Genomic DNA, 23,946 nt, shown 5'->3' on the forward strand with positions numbered 1-23,946 from the left:
TTTTTAAAAAAAAGATCACACCAGCTTGTCTTCGTTTCTTTTATTTTTCGAGCCTTAGTACATGTAAATGCGGAGATTCATTATTTAACAACCAACTGGAAATGCAGGTGGTCATCTTTACTTGTACAGGATGCATTTGTATTGTGCTACGTAGAATAAAATCCGCCATCATGCTTACGTGAGTAACCTCGGTTTGTAGAAGCGGTGTGATGAGACTCTGTAAATAAATAAAACAACTTTAAGTTTGTCTTGATTTTATTTTCTTCACATATAATAGTTTCTTATTGGTTAATTCTTACCTATGGACCCTTTAATACTGTATATAGAGGCTTTCTGGGTGTCGACCCACACTTTTATTCCTTTGTTGTTGGTCTCAGACACCGAATCTTCTGATTCTCTGTTTTTCAGTGTCCTGTGTGAGAAAGCATTACAATGGCTGGGAGATTCAGACTTACTGAGCCTTCAAAAGAAATAAATGATGACATTTGTTTTAATTAAAGTACCAAATAAAAAGTTTCTTAAAAATGTGAAAGCATTTTTTTTCATACAAGAACAAACACACACACACACACGCAATAGAGAGAGAGAGGCCTTACGCATTATCCAGTGCAACAGTTTCCATCTGCGTCAAGGTTTGATTTTTGTTTTGAAATAATCCAAGATGATGATCGTAGGTCGATTTTAGATGAATGTCCAGACTGTCCTTTGGTGCCTTTAACACAATTTTAGCAGTCAGTGCATTAAAAAAAAAAACAGTTAAGCTTTGAACCAGAACATATTTGCGTTCATTTACTTTAGTTACATTAATTTTTAAGTAATAGTAAATTCAAATCCCCCTTCGAGGTTGAATCCACTCACTGTAGTATCATAATGAAAGACATTTCGATGAGAACTGGCCAGTGTTGTCGTGTTATGGAGTCTCCTCCAGGGTTCATCATTTTGCGCGAGATGGGTTGGCTTGTCATATGGCAATTTCTAACAAACGAGGTAAAAATTTAGAAATGTATATAAAAGTGTATAGGCCTACTCAAAAAGCAGGTAACGTTATACGAACTAAGTTAGATCTGTAAACTGATACGGGGCCAGTTTTAAAGTTTGAAGTTCATATTTGTAATTACCTGAATTGCCTTATTCCCTGTGTATGTATAGTCGTTCTCATATCGCGGGAATGGAAACGGATCTCGTTCCTGTGGCATATTTCAGTATCCAGATGAGTCTTATGGAATGTAACAGCTCGATAGTTTGGGACTTTTTTTTACTTGCAACTTTGTTGTCCCTCCCACCGTTGCCTAGAAACCAACTGTGTGCTTCGTTTCTGTTGCACCACACAGCGCGAAGCGTAAATAAATGATATGCTTAAATTACAGACAGTTGGGTGTACACTTTTGTATTAACAGTTGATTAACTGGTTATTAACCCTTTTGTTTTTTTTTTTACAACAGCAAAAAAAAAAAAAAAAAAAATCGTTTGTTGCTTAGTTTCCCCCGAATTTGGTAAATGTTTTCCAGTTGTAGATCAACAAATACATCTTATAATTTATGCCATCGACTCGTTATGAAATCCAGGGACTAATATAATTTTGTTAATTTTTGTTGTTGAGTCTTAACGAATATTCATTTAGATAGGCTACAAGAGGGACACGTTTGCAGTTGGGACTCCATCCCAAAGAGACTGACCAATAGGAGAGCTGAGCGCGTTACACGCTTAGTATGTGCAAACAGTGTCAGGATAAAAGCGCAGAAATATATTAACAGCACGTCTGTTCTGTCACACACCTTGTCTGAAGGGAACATATCTTATAGAAACAGCTATGTTTTTAAGCCACGTGCTTTTCACTGCGGGAACGCAAAGCGTTTCTGTTATGCTTTTGCAGCTCCCCTTTCTACTTTTAACTGAGGCAACGGAATTACCCAGCTGCAAAGAGGTAAGATGCTACTTTATTGTGCATTATACACATTTTCTGAGACTGCAACGCTACGATATTCTTTTAACGTAATTTTATGTGTTTTGCCCTATACACTTTTTTATTTTATTAATTTGCTGTTTATTTCTGACAGCTGCTAGAATTATTACATCTACATCATTACCTAGCTACTTATTGACTGACAGGATGTACTGGCTGAACTCAAATCGACAGAATAACACATAATGCTGTTGCTGATGGGATATTGATCATTATAAACACCAAACATTATCATACTAGGCCTAGGCCAGTACTTTCTATATAAATAAACTGTGTTAGTTCCATAAATAGAAATACACTCAACATAGTTTCTTCCCAGATCAGAAATTGAAAGGCACCTGTTTTGCTCACATGCTGAGAATCGTATTGTACACACATCATCAGACTTTACACAGTGAAGCTTGTTTTTCACATTATGCCACTTTACAAATAAGAAACCATACAAAATATGGAAATATTCCGGAACAAATGACAAAAAATTACATAGCATATATGAGCAAATAAGCAAGCACATAAGGGGCGTGGGCTGGATGTTGTCTTAGTTAATAAAAAGCTCACATGCATCAGTATCAACTTTCAGTATGCTTGTTTCCTTTCTGATCAGGATATATGTTGAATTTTTAAGAAATTTTCTTGTTGTTGCAGTTCACCTTTGTTTCTGCTCTATGTCCTTGGTTTGTTCAAGGAAATAATCTTGTTTGAATAAGAGTGAGCATATTCATGGAAATGGGTCACGTCACACACTTACCTTATCATGTCCAGATAAGCTTGCGTGTTGCCTTAGAGAGCTGTGTGAAAAGGGCATCTGCTGTAATGGTCAGTCAACCTTTTTTTCCCCCGTATTGGCAGTGAAACAAAAGTGTGCTAGACACACTGATAAATAAATAAATAAATAAACTGACTTGCTCAAAACATGGCTATATGCAGATTTAACCACAACATGACAGAAATCAGGCATTTCAATCTCTTAATTATTTTGTTAATTTTTTTATTTGTTAACTCCAAATATATATAGTTTAGTCATGAAACACTTCTGAGCAGCTGATTGGTTAACTTAAAGCCGATTGTGTTAAAGCCTATGTTTGTTTTATCTACATAACCTATTTATTTCTGTCCCGAACCGGATCAACTCATTGCAGAGTGCCATGGGATTTTTCCTAGTCCTTCATCTTCCCCAGCACCACCTGCCTAGACCTGCTAGGTGGTTCTCCCTACTTTCCTTGCAGCAGCTTGAATTCTATTCACCATATTCGTGTGCATTTTTCAGATGTACCCTCACTCATGCAGCAGCGTAGCAGATCTAGACTAAGCAAGCCTAAGTACAGTGTATATATATATATATATGTGTGTGTGTGTGTGTGTGTGTGTGTGTGTGTGTGTGTGTGTGTGTTTGTGTGTGTGTGTGTGCGCGCACATGCAAAAATAACATTATTGTCTAATTCTATTATTACAATTGCAAATATAATTAAAAATAGACCTTGCGAATGACCTTGTGAACAACAACAACAACACAGGTAGCAAATGTTTTCTGTGGGAGTAAGAGATTCATCAGGTAATTGGATCCCTACAAGACACCATAGAAACAAATGTCACTCTGTTCCGTTGGCATGGTGTTTTAGTTACATCATTTATATGGATGTGAAGATTATGATGTGGACTGTTTGTTCAGAACTCTTTCTTTCTTTCTTTCTTTCTTGCTTTCTCCTCACTAAACATAGCCTAACTAACGTAGCTGAACAAACACAAAGCACATAGGAAGCGCTACCACTTGTCATGTTGAGGTTTGTTAACAATTAATCTTGTTTCATTCCACATGGGTTATTCTGATTTGCTCTGTGAAGTGTCTGCTGTTACCTCAGGTGCCATTTAGTCAGGTTAATTTAGGTTCATGAGTCTTGCCAGCTGCCTGTTCTTTGGGGGGAGTTAGCTGTCAACATGTACAAACTATTTCATTTAATTGTTTCATTTAAACCGCACCTTTAAACCATCTTAGTGGATTATTATGTTAAGTCAAATTAGGATAAACAGATAAACAGAATGTTTGGAGGTGTTAAAGGTTTATTTACTAAAGATTTTATTTCATCTAGTTCTCCCTCTTTGCACAATGGTGAGTAAATAATACCTGTTAAAAACTGTTTGTTTAGACTAGGATACGAAGACATCCTTGAAGTTGATCGCTAGTGGGTGGATCCGCCCAAGAGGGCAAATATTGATCTGGCACAGTATTTTAAAAGATGTCTAATCCAGAGGCATATTAATCACAAGATGTTAGTAACTACAACATCAGAGGGTTGGTTTCTACAGTGACAACAAACTTGTATTATGTCTTTGAAGCGCAAAGTGAAAAGATTAGTGTCTCAGCTGTCAATACTGAAAATGACCAAGACCAACAAATCAACATTTCATGTCCATGTATTTTATTTATTTATTTGGCGAGTAACCGCCTATTAAACACTTCACGTCAGCTTCTTTATCGTTTTATCAGTTTTTTTTTGTTTGTTTGTTTTTGCGACAGTAACTGGATGGCTTCACAATATAATTTTCTTGCATAAATACTTCAGTCGTTAATGAATAAGGTTGATGTGGTTGTCCAAGAGTGCCAACAATTTATTAACCCTAAAAAAAAAAAAAAAAACACTTCATTTTTTTTTTTACATGGTTCAATTTCCAAACTGAATGACACTGAAAGACATTTTAATGCAGTTGTTATTATATGTTTCATTATTTTGCAGTCTGATTACCATTTTGAGTACACAGACTGTGACGTTTTGGGCTCTCGATGGAGAGTGGCAATACCCAACAAGCCAGAGACATGCACTGGTCTACCTGATCCAGTCAAAGGCACCCAATGCAGTGAGTACCTACAACACACACACTAGATAGAAGTAATTATTAATTGACCTGTCTATAGCATGCAGTGTTACTAGTTGAAGGGTTTTTCAAATCTATAAAGGCATTAAGATACTTTAACTGTGTTGTGTTTTTTTCCCTGTTGTCAGCATTCACCTGTAATGAAGGCGAATTTCTGGACATGAGGACTCAAGAGTGTCAGAAATGCGTCGCAGGGACCTATTCTCTTGGGACGGGTGTTGCCTTCGACGAGTGGGACAGTTTGCCCACTGGCTTTATCAGCCATGGCATCAATATGAACTTTGGAGACACTTACACAAATTGCTCGAAGTGAGTGACTCATATGTTTGTAAAATGAGAACTACTGCATTCAGAAAATGCAAAAGGGTTCTAGTGCTCAGAATTCAAGATCAAGTGGATGGCTGAGCCATTCAACATTCATTTAACTGTAATTGCATGCACATAATGTTTAATAGTAAATGTAAAAGTGCTTGACGAGTCAAGACCTTGGGTTATTTGGATTTAAATTAATTTGAAGAACTGACATTTGTGGAAATTTGCTTTAATGGGAACCCACTGCGTGTTTCTCTTGCATTTGTGCAGCTCAACATGGATCCCGAAAGGTGACTATGTTGCCTCTAACACAGATGAATGTACTTCAACTCTTTCCTATGCTGTGAGTTTAAAGAAGCCTGGATCTGTGTCCTTCCAGTATTTCTATCCAGACAGCAACATGTTTTTTGAGTTTTATGTAAGTACTGTGGCTTCGGCAGAACTTTTTTTCAAAGAATATACAACTTTAAAGGCATTATGGTCAGTTAAATGCATTTTTTATGCCTTGATAATGTTGTTTTGCATGATATGGGATATGATAATATATGTGTGTTAGCAGGTTCAGAATGACCAGTGTCAGTCTACAGACTCTCAACGTCGCTGGATGAGGATATCCGAAAGTGACTGGGATTATCATTATGTAAGTCTTTGTGTATATGAGTATCTTTTGAGAGCATATGTGGAAGCCTCAAAACCTTTTATTTCTGCTGTCTAACCAGGTACAGCTGAGCAGTGGTAACAATGTCTTGTACTGGAAAACAACGGGTTTTACTTTGGCTGCCAACACTGCCAAACCGGTTCTACTGAAGAACATTGCCATCTCAGGTATTTATCCACCACAATTATTTGTGTACTACCTCCAATTAAGATGGGATATTGGGAATTCTTTTTAGATGCATGAAAAAATGAACTTTATAAATAACAATTGACCTTTTCTTCTCAGGGGTCTCGTATACATCTGAGTGTTTTCACTGTAAGCCTGGTACCTATAGTGATAAACCAGGGGCTGCCCATTGTATCCCATGCGCTGCTAATTCATACTCTAATAAGGGAGCCACTGCTTGTCAACCCTGTGAGGCAGACAAATATTCAGGTGTGTCTCAGCTTTTTTTTTTCAAAGAAAATGACCATGAATGTTAATTCAGGTTGATCATCAGGGTCAGCAGCTGCTGTTGTTTGTGCTCCATGTCATTTCATCTCCATCTCTGATAGTTGTGTTATTTTCCCTCTGTACTTAGACATATATGTGAGGATGTTTTGTGTTAGTTGAATATTATATATAACAGTATATTTGTAATGATCCTGATGCTGATCCTGATGCCTGTATTTTATAATTAATACATTTTTAAATGTGCCCTAGATTATGTTTTTAAAAGATGTAATATAAGTCTAAGGTGTCCCCTGAATGTGTCTGTGAAGTTTCAGATCAAAATACCCCATAGATTTTTTTTTATTAATTTTTTTAACTGCCTATTTTTGGGGCATCATTATAAACGCGCCGATTTTATGCTGCGGCCCCTTTAAATCCCGTGGTCCACGCCCACAGAGCTCGCGCTTGCCTTGAACAGTGCCTTAACAAAGTTTACACAGCTAATATAACCCTCAAAATGGATCTTTACAAAGTGTTCGTTATGCATGCGGCATGCATGCTTCGGATTATGTGAGTATTGTATACTGTTATATTGTTTACTTCTGATTTTGAATGAGTTTGATAGTGCTCCGTGGCTAACGGCTAATACTACTCTGTTGGAGAGATTTATAAAAAATGAAGTTGTGTTTATGCATTATACAGACTGTAAGTGTTTAAAAATGAAAATAGCGACGGCTCTTGTCTCCGTGAATACAGTAATAACCGATGGTAACTTTAAACCACATTTAACAATACATTAGCAAAATGCTAACGAAACATTTAGAAAGACAGTTTACAAATATCACTAAAAATATCATGTTATCATGGATCATGTCAGTTATTATTGCTCCATCTGCCATTTTTCACTATTGTTCTCGCTTGCTTACCTAGTCCGATGATTTGGTTGTGCACATCCAAACATTAATACTGGCTGTCCTTGTCTAATGCCTTTTATAATGTTGGAAACGTGGGCTGGCATATGCAAATATTGGGGGCGTACACTCCGACTGTTACGTAACAGTCGGTGTTATGTTGAGATTCGCCTGTTCTTCGGAGGTCTTTTAAACAAATGAGATTTATATAAAAAGGAGGAAACAATGGAGTTTGAGACTCACTGTATGTCATTTCCATGTACTGAACTCTTGTAATTTAACAATGCCAAGATAAATTCAATTTTTCATTCGAGGGCACCTAAATATATTTTATTCATTAAAATAATGAAATAAAAAATATTAAAAGGTTAAAAGGTATTAAAATGATAAATATTTTTTGGGCTAAAGGGACTATATGCAAGAATTTTAATGTATTAATGCTTTTTTGTATTGCCAACAGCTTGTAACACAACTAAAAAAAAAAGGTTATTGAAAGCCTGTAGACCGATTTTTGATTCGCACTGAGAAAATCCAAAGGGTGTGACGGTTATGCCTGCTCCCGCTCCTCTTTTCCGTCAGTGACACATAAAATGAACGCTTATAATCAGGATAATGTGGAAAGAGCTATTCTGTACTGTAATGTCAATGGGTCATGCAAAAAATTTTTTTTTAACTATAATTCAGTCTCACATTGCCAGATCTAGTCTCAAATATACTTTATAATCAAACCATCATAACAGTGTAATTTTAATTACCTCATCTGTCGAAGTGAAGTGAATCTCAGAGTGCAAATATCCACATGGTCAGATGCTTTCTTAACTGCCTCTTTCTCACCCCATTTAAACGTCGCTATCAGCAGCGTGGACGGCGCCAAGATATTCGCTGCATGGGCATTTCCAGCATTTTACTTCTAAGCGAAGAATGAATAAGAACTTTGCCATGACTATATCGGGGCATTGAATCACATTCAAGGGTTAGTTCACACAAAAATGAAAATTCTGTCATTAATTACTCAACCTCATGTCATCATGTCATTCCACACCCGTAAGACCTTCGTTCATCTTTGGAACACAAATTAAGATATTTTTCATGAAATTCGATGGCTCAGTGAGGCCTGCATTGCCAGCAAGACAATTAACACTTACATTGCCCAGAAAACTACTAAAGACGTATTTAAAACAGTTCATGTGACTACAGTGGTTCAACCTTAATGTTATGAAGCGACAAGAATACTTTTTGTGCACCAAGAAAACAAAATAGTGACTTTATGACAATATCTAGTGAAGGACGATTTCAAAACACCGCTTCATGAAGCTTTGGAGCTTTACAAAAATCTTTTGTTTCAAATTCAGTGGTTCGGAGCGTGTATCAAACTGCCAAAGTCACGGCCCCCAGTGGTGAACCAATGAAATTTCAAAACAGTTATCACGTAACAAAGCCTCGTTTAGCTACTGAAATCATGTGACTTTGGTGCTCCAAATTCCCGATTCAAAACAAGAGATTCGTAAAGCTTCATGAAGCAATGTTTTGAAATTGCCCATCACTAGATATTGTCATAAAGTCGTTATTTTGTTTTTTTGGTACACAAAAAGTATTCTCGTCACTTTATAATATTAAGGTTGGACCACTGTAGTCACATGAACTGTTTTAAATATGTCTTTAGTAGCTTTCTGGGCATTGAAAGTGTAAATTGTCTTGCTGGCAATGCAACCCCTCACTGAGCCATCGGATTTTATGAAAAATATCTTAATTTGTGTTCCGAAGATAGACAAAGGTCTTACGGGTGTGGAACGACATGAGGGTGAGTAATTAATGACAGAATTTTCATTTTTGGGTGAACTAACCCTTTCAGTCTCTTACGTGTGCATTAGTGCTACAACAAGCAATAAGTTGCTGGCTGCAGTTCACTTAATGGCCACCGGTGTCGGTAATAACAAGGGTTCTAACAGAATTGTACATAAATAGCCTAGAAAAATACATATTTAACAAAACATTTAACCAAATGTATTTTTAATGACTGTACTGTTGGTCACCCAATAAATGCTTTTGAACGTTGAAGTTTTGAACGTTACATCTGCATAGATTTGATGAAGCATTTAAATGTAACCGCATGAAAGTAAATATTCATGTAAATGACCTGCACGGTCCAGTGCCTGTACGCTATGAGATTTGCCTACTGTGTTTTATCACTTTATCTAAACGAGTGTGTGTGTGTTTTTCCTAACGCCACTGGCGTTTTCCTCTCTCCTGTATGTGTTACTCCAGGGATTGGTTCTGGAACCTGTCTACAGCGACCCCCCTGCAAGGCGACGGATTACTTCTATACTCACACACCATGTGACTCCAATGGTCAGGTACCACACTTTTTGTTGTTTATTTTATTATTTTATTTTATTCATCTAATGGTGTCTTCATACTTGTAGTTCAGTTATCTTGGTTCTTTTGGTATAGACTAAAAATGAAAATGATACTTTTAGTCCTGGTTCACATTTTTACCACCAAACCTAAAGATACAAAACCCCCCCCAAAAAATGTATATTTTGCAACAGAAATGTGAAAATCTGCTGCAAGGAGATGGCAGTAATGAGCAACAACTGACATAGCTATATATGATGTTTTTATTTTATTTTTTAATTTTTTTTTTTTAGACGCAGCTGATGTACAAGTGGATCGAGCCCAAGATCTGCAGTGAGAGTGTGGAGGAGGCAGTGCAGCTCCCAGCCTCAGGGGAGATGGTGGCCTGTCCTCCATGCAATCCAGGATTCTTCCCCAGCAACACCTCCAACTGTGAACCCTGCTCACATGGCTTCTATTCAAACGGGACAGGTAGAGAGACACAGCCAACTGGACCGAGAACAATAAACATTACACTCACCTGTGACAACATCGTATACATCAGTGTTATATCTTTAGATGACAACACAACATGCGTATATCACATTAAATGTGTGCTTTAGTATATTATTTCAGTGCAACCATAACATAATTCACTATTAGAAATCATCATCTGTGTCACATGTGTTCAGAATGTTTTGAGTGTCCTGCTGGAACGGAACCAGTCGTGGGCTTTGAGTATAAATGGTGGAACAAGATGCCCAGCAACATGAAGAGTTCAGTCTTCAGCTCAGAATACAGCAGCACTGAGAGGAGCACAGGTATATTTTGAATGAGCCACTGAGGGGATTTTTTTTTTTAGACAGAGTTGTTTTGACATAGGATGTTGCTATAAAGGAGTTTCTGAGTTATGGGGGTTTTGTTGTATCAGGCTGGGAGGTTGCGGGTGAGTACATCTACACCACACCAAGCGATCAGGACTCTGATTACATGCTGCTGACGCTCACAGTTCCTGGATACAGGTGAGCACACACTGCTCTCATATGTTAACAAAATGCAACTGCATCTTATTAATGATCTCAATATGTTAAATGAAGCATCAGCATTACTAATGCCAGAGACATAAACTTGGGTTAATAATTTATTCATGTCATTTTGCTATTTCCTTTTTTTCAGCCTGCCTCATTCCCTGAGTGAAGACAATGAGAGACTCACGCTTTCCAGTATAACATTTGTGTTTGAAACTAAGTGTACAGCTGATTGTAAACTGTATTTCATGGCAGTGAGTTTGATCATAATATATATTATAGTATATATGATGTTTGCAATTAGAGCTTGAACATTTGATTTTTTTTTTTATTGTAGCTCACGTTTTTGCCTTTTATGTCTAATATCTGTTAGCTTACTTTTCCAAAATAGTGTTGTTTATTATTGTTTAAAATAACAAAAAAAAAAAATATATATATAAATATAAGTTTGAGGTCAGTAGAATGTTTTTGAAAGAAGACTCTTATGATAAAAAATACATTAAAAACAGTAATATTTTGAAATATTATTACAATGTAAAAACATTTCTATTTTAAAATGTCAATTCTTCCTGTGATTAATTTTCAGCAGAAACATTCTAATATGCTAATTTGGTACTTAAGAATCATTTTTTTATTATTATTATTATCATCAGTAAAAATGGTTATGCTTAATATTATTGTGGAATCCTTTTTTCAAGATTCTTTGATTAATAGAAAGTTCAAAGAATGGCATTTATTTAAAACAGAAATCCTTTGTAATATTACTTTTGATCAGTTTAATGCATCCTTTATGAATAAAAGTATTAACTTATTTAAAAAAATAACTCTACCTGACCTCAAACTTTTAAATTGTAATGTATAATATAACCATTATAACATTTTGCCTTATTTTTCAGAGATTTAATTTCTAAAATTTGTCTACATCTCTCCTTAGGGGCAGAATGAAAGAAATAATATGGTTGTGGAGAATTGGTCAGGCACTATAGGAAAGCAGTCCTACTCTTACCTTATTAAAAGCAACAACACTGTTAGCTTTACCTGGGGTTTTCAGCGCACTGGGCTCTTTAGCATGGTGAGATTATAACAGAATCTTTCACTTCCTTCCTGTTTTTAGAATTTTTAGACATTAAAAGCCTTTGATAATCTGACTGTGTTTCTGTGTTACAGAAAAATGAATACAGCTCTGACCTTGCTAAGATCTACTCTGTTCACCTCACTAATGTGATTGGGGGTGTGGCCTCAGAATGTCGACAGTGTGCTCTGGCTGACACTGACTCGTGCGTGCCCTGCCCTCCAGGACAATACATGTTGAACGGCACTGGAGTGTGTAAAAACTGTCCCTCAAATACCATCATCAGGCCTGAGCAGCCAGTAGGAAAGGAAGCCTGCATACCTTGTGGACCCAATACTTACAGTAATAAAGTAAGCACTACTTATGATTATGCACACGCACACACGTTTGTTTTTGTGAATTGTGGGGACATTCCATAGGCGTAATGGTTTTTATACTGTACAAACTGTATATTCTATCCCCCTACACTACCCCTACCCCTAAACCATCACTGTGCACATTTTTACTTTCTCAAAAAAACTCATTCTGTATGATTTATAAGCCTTTTGAAAAATGGGGACATGGGCTAATGTCTTCGTAAGTCACCCTCTCCTTGTTATACCTGTCATACCCATGTCATTATACAAATTTGTGTCCTGATATGTCACAAAAACGCACGCGCACACACACACACACACACACACACACATATATATATATATATATATATATATATATATATATATATATATATATATATACACACACACACACACACACACACACAAAATTAACAAAAAAGCTATTGGACATCTTTTTAAGCTATTAAACGACTTTTTATACTATTTACCTACTGAATATTTCATTTAATTATACAAAACTTTATTTTATAACAACACTTTATTTATACAAAAGTAGTTTTTAGGCCCTGTGGTCTTTTCCATTCTGTGTGAGAGGCCTCTGTTCTTTCAGCTCACTGCAGATTTAAAGCCCTCTAGTGGTGGGACTGTTGTCAGTCGACAGGTTTTGGTAAACAGTTATTGATTCAAAAAGCTAATGAGTTAATAATAAAAACTGAAGAGAAATAATAATTCTCCAATCCACTGTATCTATAAAAAGTCAAACTTGTAAGACAGTGGATATTTAATCCCAGAATAAAATGCATATTTGAGCTGTTTTAACTGAAAGCAACTTGCACTGGCATATCATAAAATATGTCAGCACCATTGTTTTATCTCAAGATGCACACCAGTAATGTTTTTTCCAAGGCATGTTATTAAATGTCCTAACTGAACTAAGGTCTAATCCTGGCTTAATCTAAGACCTGTCTGTGAAACCAGGCCTTCATCATTTTTGAAGAGTTTCTCTATCCCTCATGCATACTTACTAAAGTGAAATTCTTCAAAATTATTATTAAAATTATATATAAAGTAATATAGCATAATTAAATAATTTACAACATATTATAATATTTTAAAATAAAATATTTGTACTAATAATAATTCATTTGAAGTGAATTAGTGTTTTTCTTTTTATTGTGCATGCATATTTTTATTAAAAGTGCCCTAGAATTAAAAATTGAATTTACCTTGGCATAGTTAAATAACAAGAGTTCAGTACATGGAAATGACATACAATGAGTCTCAAACTCCATTGCTTTCTCCTTCTTATATAAATCTAATTTGTTTAAAAGACCTCTGGCGAATCTCAACATAACACCGACTGTTACGTAACAGTAAGGATCATTAATATGTACGCCCCCAATATTTGCATATGCCAGCTCATGTTCAAGGCATTACACAAGGGCAGCCAGTATTAACGTCTGGATCTGTGCACAGCTGAATCATCAGACTAGGTAAGCAAGCAAGAACAATAGCGAAAAATGGCAGATGGAGCAATAATAACTGACATGATCCATGATAACATAATATTTTTAGTGATATTTGTAAACTGTCTTTCTAAATGTTTTGTTAGCATGTTGCTAATGTACCGTTAAATGTGGTTAAAGTTACCATCGTTTCTTACTGTATTCACGGAGACAAGAGAGCCGTTTTCATTATTAAACACTTGCAGTCTGTATAATTCATAAACACAACTTCATTCTTTATAAATCTCTCCAACAGTGTAGCATTAGCCGTTAGCCACGGAGCATAGCCTCAAACTCATTCAGAATCAAATGTAAACATCCAAATAAATACAACACTCACATAATCCGATGTATGCATGCAGCATGCATGACGAACACTTTGTAAAGATCCATTTTGAGGGTTATATTAGCTGTGTGAACTTTGTTTATGCAATGATAGAGTCGAGAGCTCGGGAGGGGGCAGAGAGCGCGAGCAATTAAAGGGGCCGCAGCCTGAATCGGCGCATTTCTAATTATGCCCCTAAAAAGGCAGTTAAAAAAATTAATTAAAAAAAATCTATGGGGTATTTTGAGCTGAAACTTCACAGACACATTCAGGGGACACCTTAGACTTATATTACATCTTTTGAAAACACGTTCTACGGCACCTTTAAGCAGCACAGCTGTTTTCAATACTGATAATTTCCTTTAGAAACACCTCAGAAATAAACTATGTTTTAAAATATATTAAAATAGAAATATTATACATTTCAATAATTTCAAAAAAACGTTCGATGGCACCTTTAACTTTCCTTATGATGATATACACTTTACAAATATTTTATATATCCATTCAGTTCTTGTTACATATGTTTGTTTTCTTTGTCCACAGGGCCGTTCTGCGTGCATGAGTGACTGTACATTAGCACTTCATCATAAAGAAGAGACCTTGCATTATGATTTCTCTCCACTGGCAAACGTCACAGGCTTCCAAAGCAGCCCACGCTTCACCAGTAAAGGGCTGCAATACGTCCACCATTTCAGTGTGGCACTGTGTGGAACAGAAGTAAGAGAATTAGACCAGATGAAGTTTTAAACCGTGAAGTATGTAGTGAAGTCTGAGTAGTAAAAGCTCAGAATCACACAATAAAGTTTGTCTGTCTCTTATCAAGAACAGGGCTCTTGCATCCTGTGTTGAGAATGTGACTGAAAGCAAGAGGGATGTAAAAGGCTACATATGTCAGTCTACTGTGGTGCCTTCTGAGATCAGGGGTCAAAGCGTTGTGTCCTCTCAGCCCTTCACTATCGGAGACACTTTAATTGGTGAGTGCTACTGCTGCTTTGAAATCTCTATCAAGTAAACCCATCCCAGATGGCCCTAGGGATTCATCAGATGTTTTATATACAGGAGTGACCACTGAATCCAAATTTGATGACATCTCGTCATTGGACGGCAACTTTCCTGTTGAATCAGAGCTGCCGGATGTCATATTCTACTACAGGTGAGTACTTTTATTGTGTTCACAAACAATTTTTGTTGACCTCAACTCAGTATCTCAGTTGATTTTCATCAGATTGATCTGTAATATTATGTTCTTCTCATTAATGCTGTCAACAGATCTAGAGAAACTACACAAGCATGTAAAAATGGACGATCAACCTCCATTAGGCTCCGATGTGATCCCACTATAACAGGGAAAGACCATATTTCCCTACCAAGGTACAAAATGAAAATAGCTTTCACTTTTGGTTAGGGCTGCATGTTTGATCAAAATAAAACTGAAATGGTGATAGTGTGATTATCAAATCACAAAGGCTGCAATTTAATTACATAAATATATGTGCTGCATGTTTCAGAGTGAAATGTGCCACTGTATTCTTGTACATGAGCAGCTCATAATCCAGTGTTTCAGTGTCTCTGAGCGACTTGGTTCGCAGTAAGTGCTGCTCCACATGAACTTATCCCTGCATGTGTTCTGAGTTTGGCTCGCTTATAACGTACATTTAGGAACGCAGCATGCACCAACCACCTTCTCAAACTTGTAATGAGAAGCATTTTTTAAGTTGTGTTAAAGGGTTAGTTCACCCAAAAATGAAAATTATGTCATTAATGACTCACCCTCATGTCTTTCCAAACCCGTAAGACCTCCGTTCATCTTTGGAACACAGTTTAAGATATTTTAGATTTAGTCCGAGAGCTTTCTGTCCCTCCATTGAAAGTGTATGTACGGTAGACTGTCCATGTCCAGAAAGGTAATAAAAACATCATCAAAGTAGTCCATGTGACAACAGAGGGTCAGTTAGAATTTGTTGAAGCATCGAAAATACATTTTGGTCCAAAAATAACAAAAACTACGACGTCGTAGTAAAGTCGTAGTTTTTGTTATTTTTGGACCAAAATGTATTTTTGATGCTTCAAAATGTCGCGGATGTCCTAATCGCCAAAAACAACCACGGCGACGTAAAAGTGCATTATCAACGCCGACAGATGAAAGGATTCAATGGAATCAATTACATGGAATCAATTCAATGGAAAGGATTCCGGAAGAGAAGACAATGCTGAATAAAGTCGTAGTTTTTGTTATTTTTGGACCAAAATGTATTTTCGATGCTTCAAACAAATTCTAACTGACCCTCTGTTGTCACATGGACTACTTTGATGATGTTTTTATTACCTTTCTGGACATGGACAGTATACCGTACATACACTTTCAATGGAGGGACAGAAAGCTCTCGAACTAAATCTAAAATATCTTAAACTGTGTTCCGAAGATGAACAGAGGTCTTACGGGTTTGGAACAACATGAGGGTGAGTCATTAATGACATAGTTTTCATTTTTGGGTGAACTAACCCTTTAAGTAATAAGCTTTAAGTGCTCTGTGAGGTTTTCTGCCAAGTTTGATGGTGTCACATCTCATTAATTTTAGTTCAAGTACTTTTATTTTGATTATATTTCACTCAGTGGTTCCTGTGTTTAGTTAATGTTTTCTTGGATGTCATGGTTTCTAATTAGTGTCTCATTTCTTTCTGTAGTTATGGATTATGTTCTAGACTAGGTCTTCATTATCCTGTGTATAAATACTCCTTAGATTCTTCAGTTGGTTGTCGGTTGTTTTCTTTGTTCACAAAGTTCTGTTCTTTTCACACTGTTCTTGTTCTCTTCAACGTCTTCTTGTTTATTTAATTATAATAAAGACTGTTGCACATAGATCCTCACCTTTATTCATCCCTGATACATACACAGATGGTGTAACGTTTGAAGATTAAGAAATTAAGACAGTCAAAAAAATAAATAATATTGTATTTTTACAGTTGTACTGTAAAATAAAATTGTTTTGTTATTTTTCTTACATATTTTGTATTTTACCGGAAATATTACAACTGTAATATTTCTTATTTATTTTAATAATATTTTTATTTAGTAATAATAATAATAATAATCATCATCATAATGAACATTTTGGCCAAATTGTGCAGCCTTGCAAACAATCACAGCAAACCTGAAGAATTTTTTTAAATTGCATTTTAAATCGCAAGAGAATTTTTCCTATATTTGGGGCTTTTCCAAAAAAAATAAAAAAATTAAGACAAATCAAGACAAGACCAATAAAAGTGTGTGGTGAATGTTGTATGGTTTAGGACTGTACTGTAACACAAGTTTTGCATATGTAATCCAACTCTGAAACAACAAAGGATGGAGGAATATCACTCTTTATTGTTTTCTTTCTGTGTCTTTGATCTAGTAACTGCTCAGAGGGCACCTGTGACGGTTGCTCCTTCCATTTCCTGTGGCGCTCACAGCATGCCTGTCCTCTCTGCTCTGAGAGGAACTATAAGGAGATTGTGAGTGCTTGTATCCAAGGAATTCAGGTACATGTCAGCTCACATCATGATACAGTGACTGAATGAAACAATTTTTCCAGTCCGAAATAGACAATTTATAGAACAGGGGTTCCCAATTCCAGTCCTCGCGCCTCCCCGCTCTGCACATTTTGTATGTCTCTCTTATATCTGACACTCTGTTGAGCAATGGGTTCAGTGCGCTGCGAAGTGGGTTTAAAAGGGTTTTTCGCCATCTTAAAGGGATAGTTCACCCAAAAATGAAAATTTGATGTTTATCTGCTTACCCCCAGCGCATCCAAGATGTAGGTGTCTTTTTTGTTTCTTCAGTAGAACACAAATGATGATTTTTAACTGCAACCGCTGCCGTCTGTCAGTGGTATAATGCAAGTCAGCGGGAACTTGGACTATACAAGTAAATAAAACATGACAGACAAATCCAAATTAAACCCTGCGGCTCGTGACGACACATTGATGTCTTAAGACACGAAATGATCGGTTTGTGTGAGAAACCGAACAGTATTTATATCGTTTTTTTACCTCTAATACACCACTATGTCCAACGGCATTCATCACTCGATTCGTTTGGTCTGATCGCGCTCTGACAGCGGCACTGATGTCTCTCGCGTATACTTCAATGAGAGCGAGACATCACTGCCGCTGTCAGAGCGCGATCAGACCAAACGAATCGAGTGATGAATGCCGTTGGACATAGTGGTGTATTAGAGGTAAAAAATGATATAAATACTATTTGGTTTCTCGCACAAACCGATCGTTTCTTGATGATGGCTCTATTTCTGGCAGCGTCCTCAATGTACAACATCCCTACTGGTATTTATGAATAACAGCAGCACAGATATATTTTTGACATTAATTGTTTGTTTTTTAAAAGTACATTATGATAAATACTTTGTTACATATCCCTGCAACATTTCAGAAAAAAAAACATTTTAATGTATAAATGTTAGCTACATTGTGCTCATTACCTGTCTAGACTAGCGATGTATAGGGGCTTTCGCACCGGAGGAACTATTGGATGATGTACCGCAGGAACAAGGAATGATTCTAGGAACTCCTTTTGGGGGAATTAGCTCCTATTTCAGAGTAGGGTCTAAACCAGCACTATAGGAACTGTCAGTAACGTACGCATACGCTAACTGGTCAAATGCATTACAAACACCAGCACCCCGCATTTTTAAAAAGCCGTGTAAACATATTTACTTTACGAACATGGAAAACAGTGATAACGATGGCTAGTTTCTATAACTGACTTCCTAGAACTATTCGGTGCAAAAGCCCCTTATGTTTAAATATTATTGACCCTTCACCAGGAATTTGATTGACAGGCGATCTATCCAATAATAACGCCGAATCCACCATTTTGTCCGACAAAGTGTGTACTGACGTCTTTCCTCAACATTCCTTCTCATGTTCATTCATGTTTATTTGATGCTATAAATTAACTAGTAGGAAGAGATGATCGGTTCAGGAGCCGCTTGAGCTGAAGTGCTACAGCGATTTGTCACGACACATTAAAGAGCCTCAAAATGGTATTTATTGTTTAAGTTTGTTTAAAAATGACAAAATTTGAAATTTGAGACTTTGTTTCATATCAAAAGTAACCTGCTCTGTCTTGTCTGTCGACACATTGTCAGTGTCCTCTTTGCTCTGCGATGTATTTTTCACTACGTGAGAACGCGATGTGTGGCGAGAGATCGACATGGCTTGTCGGACATAGCAACAGTAATTAAAGGGGGCGGGTCTTTGCGAACAGTCAATTAAATACTGGTTTGTTTTTTTATTTTTAAAAAAAAAAACATCTATGACGTGTTATAATGTGTAATGAGTTGGTTTGCACGATTTATGTTTCAATCCGGAAAATAGTAAGCATTGATGCTCCCTGGTTTTCACAGTGCATTGTGGGACTTTTTAGGGAGTGAACGTTTCAGTGCAGTGGAAGGATTTTGCGATTGAAACAGCCCTTAAAATGGCCGATTGATTGAGATGCACCCATACAAACTGTGCAGAGCGGGGAGGCGCAAGAACATGAATTGGGAAGCCTGTTTAATATAGGAGCACTTACACAACTTAATGTAAATGTGACTAAAATGTGTTTGCATTTCTCAGAGGACTACCTATGTGTGGCAGCAACCTCTAAGGTGCACAGGCGGGGTGTCGCTGCCATCTCAGCAGATTAGTGCCTGTGTGACACTGGACTTCTGGCTGAAGTTTGGTGTCTCCATTGGAACTGTGGCTGCCGTACTGCTCATTACAATTAGCTGCTACTTCTGGAAAAGGACACGCAAGTGAGAGTCCACTACTGAATGTGATATGTAGTTTATTATCTTTCAGAAAAGTCTTGAAGATATGCATATAAACATGGTGAAAAACGCATCTATATAGGGATGCACAGAAATGTTGCCTTGCCAAAAACTGCTACTTTAACATCCAATAACAGAATCTTTGAAGTGGAAAACTAAGCAGTGTACATGTGAAATGACCCAGGTTTAATTGGATCTAATGAAAATCTAAATGAAAATGGTTGATGTATTGATGGAAAAGAGTCTACAATGTATTGAATCTTAAGTATTGACTCTAAGTCACCATGAAATCAAAATTGACAATATTTTTAATGGAATATTGCTGTATTTATTATAAATGATTTATCTGTGCACATCATTATTTTTATTTTTTAAATTCATGTGCCCTCAAAATCTTGAACCAAAATAACTTTCAACAAATTCCCTTCCCTTCTGCAACTAATGTCTTCTCTGATGACTTTTACTTAAAGGGTTAGTTCACCCAAAAATGAAAATTCTGTCATTTATTACTTACCCTCATGCCATTCCACACCCGTAAGACCTTCATTAATCTTCAGAACACAAATTAAGATATTTTTGTTGAAATCTGATGGCTCTGTGAGGCCTGCATAGGGAGCAATGACACTTCCTCTCTCAAGATCCATAAAGGTACTAAAAACAAAATAATGACTTATTTAGTGATGGCCGATTTTCAAAACACAGATTCATTGATACACTGATTCAAAACACAGATACACTGATTCATTTGTGCTCCGAATCTTCCTGAAGCAGTGTTTTGAAATCGGCCATCACTAAATAAGTCGTTATTTAGGTTTTTTTTTGGCGCTCCAAAAATATTCTCGTCGCTTTATAATATTAATATTGAACCACTGTACTCACATGAACTGATTTAAATATGTTTTTAGTACCTTTATGGATCTTGAGAGAGGAAGTGTCATTGCTCCCTATGGAGGCCTCACGGAGCCATCGGATTTCAACTAAAATATCTTAATTTGTGTTCCGAAGATTAACAAAGGTGTTACGGGTGTGGAACGGCATGAGGGTAAGTAATAAATGGCATTATTTTCATTTTTTGGGTGAACTAACCCTTTAAAGGTGCTACAGAGGATGTTTTTGACGACTGAGAAACCAAAGACTGTTAGTGAGTTTTTGAAATGAGCGCATGCGTAAGAACAACCCCCCTCCTTCACAGCTCATTTCGAGGGAACGCCTCCCTAAACTCATGCACGAGTATTGGAACACGAGTGTTTGTTTACCACCGGCATTCGCTGTGTCGTGTTAATGGATTCATTATGTCGGACTCACCGCAGGTAACTCATAATCTGCAGTTGTTACTCCTGACAAAAACATTGCATGCGGCACCTGTGGAGTGTGGAAAGTTACTGGAGCGCGCACGTCTCTCACAAGGAACATAATGACAGTGATTTTCATTTACTTGATGATCGCGTAAACGATTGGCTGATGTTTTTAAGCCCTACCTCGTGCACAGATGATGTATATTAATATTATTCCTTTCAGTGCACCTAATAAATAGTCTTTTATCAGTTAGTAAAGACAGTTTCAAGTAATATTGCAAAAATGTATAAAACAAAACATCCTCTGTAGCACCTTTAATACAATGATCTAACTCTCCAATCAATTCCTGATGGCCAAAATCAAGTCCCACCCTATGTTTTTCTAGTTTGAGAAGCAGTTTCATTTGTATATACATCACAATAGAGAAGAAAAGACTATTGCTAATTCCGTTTTATGCCGACTTTAAAATAAAATAAAGCCTAGCTGTTATTCTAGTATTATTCTATTATTCTTTTTTTACAATCACTATGACCCATTTCTCAATACTTTTGTCACTTTTTCTAAACTCTTCACACAGTGAGAAAGCATTCAATGACTACATCTTTCAAATTACCTTAATTTTTTTCTCACTTCGACACAACAAACACCAAAACTCAGTGTACCTACAGGCCAATTTGCACATGCTTACATACTGTTTTCAAAACTGTTAAACTTAAGTTCAAAACATGATACAAAACTGAAAAAGACAGAAATATGCTACATTTCTACAGTAATATTGTAAGGAAATATATTCTGAATCTAAAAAATCAAATATTATAAAGGCAATTAGATTAAATGGAACACCTACACAAGTATTAGTCTTTCAATTTCAATATCATCCATTCAAAGGGGAAAACTTCAGAATAATTGTGTACTGTTGTGTAGACATGGTTCACATTAACTGCTGTGCATTAAGAACTGTGTGAAGAGTTTTGAAAAAGTGGCCTAAGTATTGAGAAATGTGTCCTAGCGATTGTTAAAAACTGTAAGGAAGAGATATATTATAATGTGATTACAATATAATAAAATGTGTATAGTTATTCCAAGCAAAAGCTTTTTTTTTTTTTTTTTTTTATTAAATGTTTTTAAACCCAGTGTGTGTAGAATTTTATGTTTTGATCAAGAATTTGTGATCTGTTCATATTAATAGATAAGCTGTATAAGAGTATTGATGCCCTGTCTTTAGGCTGCAGTATAAGTACTCTAAGCTAATGATGACTGCAGGAGATAAGGAGTGTGAACTTCCAGCTGCTGATAGCTGTGCCATCATGGAAGGAGAAGATGCAGAGGATGACCTCATCTACCTCTCCAAAAAATCTTTCTTCACCAAGATCAAGTCATTTTCCAGAGAGGTGAGGAGGTCACAAGACAGACTTCATTTTAGATGTACCACAAACTACGCTATACATGTTTTAATATTACAATAATACTTAAAAGAATTAACAGACATATATAGACTTAATAAAATTCTCTTCTTTTACAGAGAACATCAGATGGCTTTGATTCTGTTCCTCTTAAATCATCAGCTGCACAGGAGATGGAGATGAGCTAGAACTTCTCTGACACAGGGAGAGCCAGCGGGAAATGTTTGGCCTATCTTGTGACATCCTTGACTCTATAGTTGACATTATAACATCAATACTGCTTTTCCCAAAGAGACTGAGGGAAGCAAATGACTCAAAAACAAGTCTGCCTTATTCAAGAGCACCCTTATAAACCTGTTTGTTTCCACTGGGTCATTCAGCAAAACCAATCTACATGCAGACCAAAGGCAAAACTGGCATGAGAAGTTGATTTTAAAATACTTTTTTAAAAATGTGAGTTTTTTCTTTGTCAAGTTTTGATAATTGTATAGGCCTATATAGGCCTACACAAATATTATACCAAACACAGATGATTTTGAAAGATGATGGTGGAAAATACATGTTGCGTTTGTTTTACATGCCATTCTGTTACATATATCAAATATGATCTTTACTTTTGAGGTCATCATGAGTGGCTCAAAATGTCCCTTAGAATGAGCTACCACCTGTATTACAATACAGTATATTCACACTATTGCAAAGCTCCCCCACGTGCTATTCTAACTGCCTGATTTCTGCCATTGGTGTAACTAATAGTGTGTGCTAACAGACAAGAAATGTACGCTTTTACACCATCTTGCTGATAACATTTCTTTGGTCATTTGGCAGTCCTACAGCCAATGTAGTGAATACACCCTGTAAGAGTGTGTTATTTGTTTTTTATGCCGTCATAAAAAAACATTGTTTTTTATATAGATGTGAATTTTTGTCATTGGGAAATCAAAATAGCCTAATATTATTAGTCTGTGCTTTTGTTTTTTTGAATAAAAGTGTTTTCTATCAAATGTTGGATTTCCTACATCTTGAAGCCTTCTGTGTTACAAATGGGAACATCTCAGAAGAATGAACAAATAATGTTTGTGGTCATCACATTAAAAATAACATTTGAAGTGCTGGAAAAAATGTTTGTGCGTCTAATTACAGACACGGCATTTCTTATTCAGATGTTCCCATTAGCTTTGTCTTTATTGCAATCAATAAAATTGGTTTATTGGCAAAGAGCATTACAGGAACAGCTTCAAAGACGCATTGAACTGAGAAGAGCGAAATTATCTGCTCTTACCAGTAAAAGTTATCATGGATCATGTCAGTTATTATTGCTCCATCTGCCATTTTTCGCTGTTTTCCTTGCTTGCTTACCTAGTCTGATTATTCAGCTCTGCACATCCAGACGTTCTGCCCTTGTGTAACACTAACTCCCCTTGTGTAATGCCTCAATCATGGGCTGGCATATGCAAATATTGGGGGCGTACACTCCGACTGTTTACGTAACAGTCGGTGTTATGTTGAGATTCGCCTGTTCTTCAGAGGTCTTTTAAACAAATGAGATTTATATAAGAAGGAGGAAACAATGGAGTTTGAGACTCACTGTATGTCATTTCCATGTACTGAACTTGTTATTTAACTATGCCAATATAAATTCAATTTTTAATTCTAGGGCACCTTTAATAGGCTATTTA

At 36.4% G+C, this 23,946-nt stretch overlaps 2 protein-coding genes across 5 annotated transcripts; one reads left to right on the plus strand and one right to left on the minus strand.

The window, feature by feature from the left end:
- Positions 1-25: 25 nt before the first annotated feature.
- On the minus strand, positions 26-1,260 carry cfap276 (cilia and flagella associated protein 276). Its single transcript, XM_048210069.1, has 5 exons — positions 1,119-1,260; positions 859-975; positions 597-712; positions 300-412; positions 26-217 (listed from the first exon to the last, which is right to left on the minus strand). The coding sequence occupies exons 1-5, from the start codon at positions 1,194-1,196 to the stop codon at positions 147-149; spliced, it is 495 nt and encodes a 164-aa protein (XP_048066026.1). The 5' UTR covers positions 1,197-1,260; the 3' UTR covers positions 26-146.
- elapor1 (endosome-lysosome associated apoptosis and autophagy regulator 1) lies at positions 1,253-23,368 on the plus strand. Of its 4 annotated transcripts, none has more exons than XM_048210065.1 (22): positions 1,253-1,924; positions 4,696-4,816; positions 4,963-5,143; positions 5,417-5,564; positions 5,703-5,786; positions 5,866-5,971; positions 6,090-6,239; positions 9,413-9,501; positions 9,796-9,973; positions 10,174-10,302; positions 10,413-10,503; positions 10,658-10,763; positions 11,444-11,581; positions 11,677-11,931; positions 14,299-14,472; positions 14,579-14,729; positions 14,815-14,908; positions 15,025-15,126; positions 17,151-17,277; positions 19,375-19,553; positions 22,090-22,255; positions 22,387-23,368. In XM_048210065.1, exons 1-22 carry the CDS (start codon positions 1,811-1,813, stop codon positions 22,453-22,455), a joined length of 2,952 nt encoding a protein of 983 aa, XP_048066022.1. In that variant the 5' UTR covers positions 1,253-1,810; the 3' UTR covers positions 22,456-23,368. The 4 variants fall into 4 exon arrangements, with proteins under 4 accessions (XP_048066022.1, XP_048066023.1, XP_048066024.1 ...); XM_048210066.1 differs by having other exon boundaries at positions 5,706-5,786; XM_048210067.1 differs by lacking the exon at positions 1,253-1,924 and adding an exon at positions 3,324-3,744.
- The last annotated feature ends 578 nt before the right edge of the window (positions 23,369-23,946 follow it).

This window comes from Megalobrama amblycephala, linkage group LG12 (assembly GCF_018812025.1).
Source record: "Megalobrama amblycephala isolate DHTTF-2021 linkage group LG12, ASM1881202v1, whole genome shotgun sequence".
NCBI classification, from domain to species: domain Eukaryota; kingdom Metazoa; phylum Chordata; class Actinopteri; order Cypriniformes; family Xenocyprididae; genus Megalobrama; species Megalobrama amblycephala.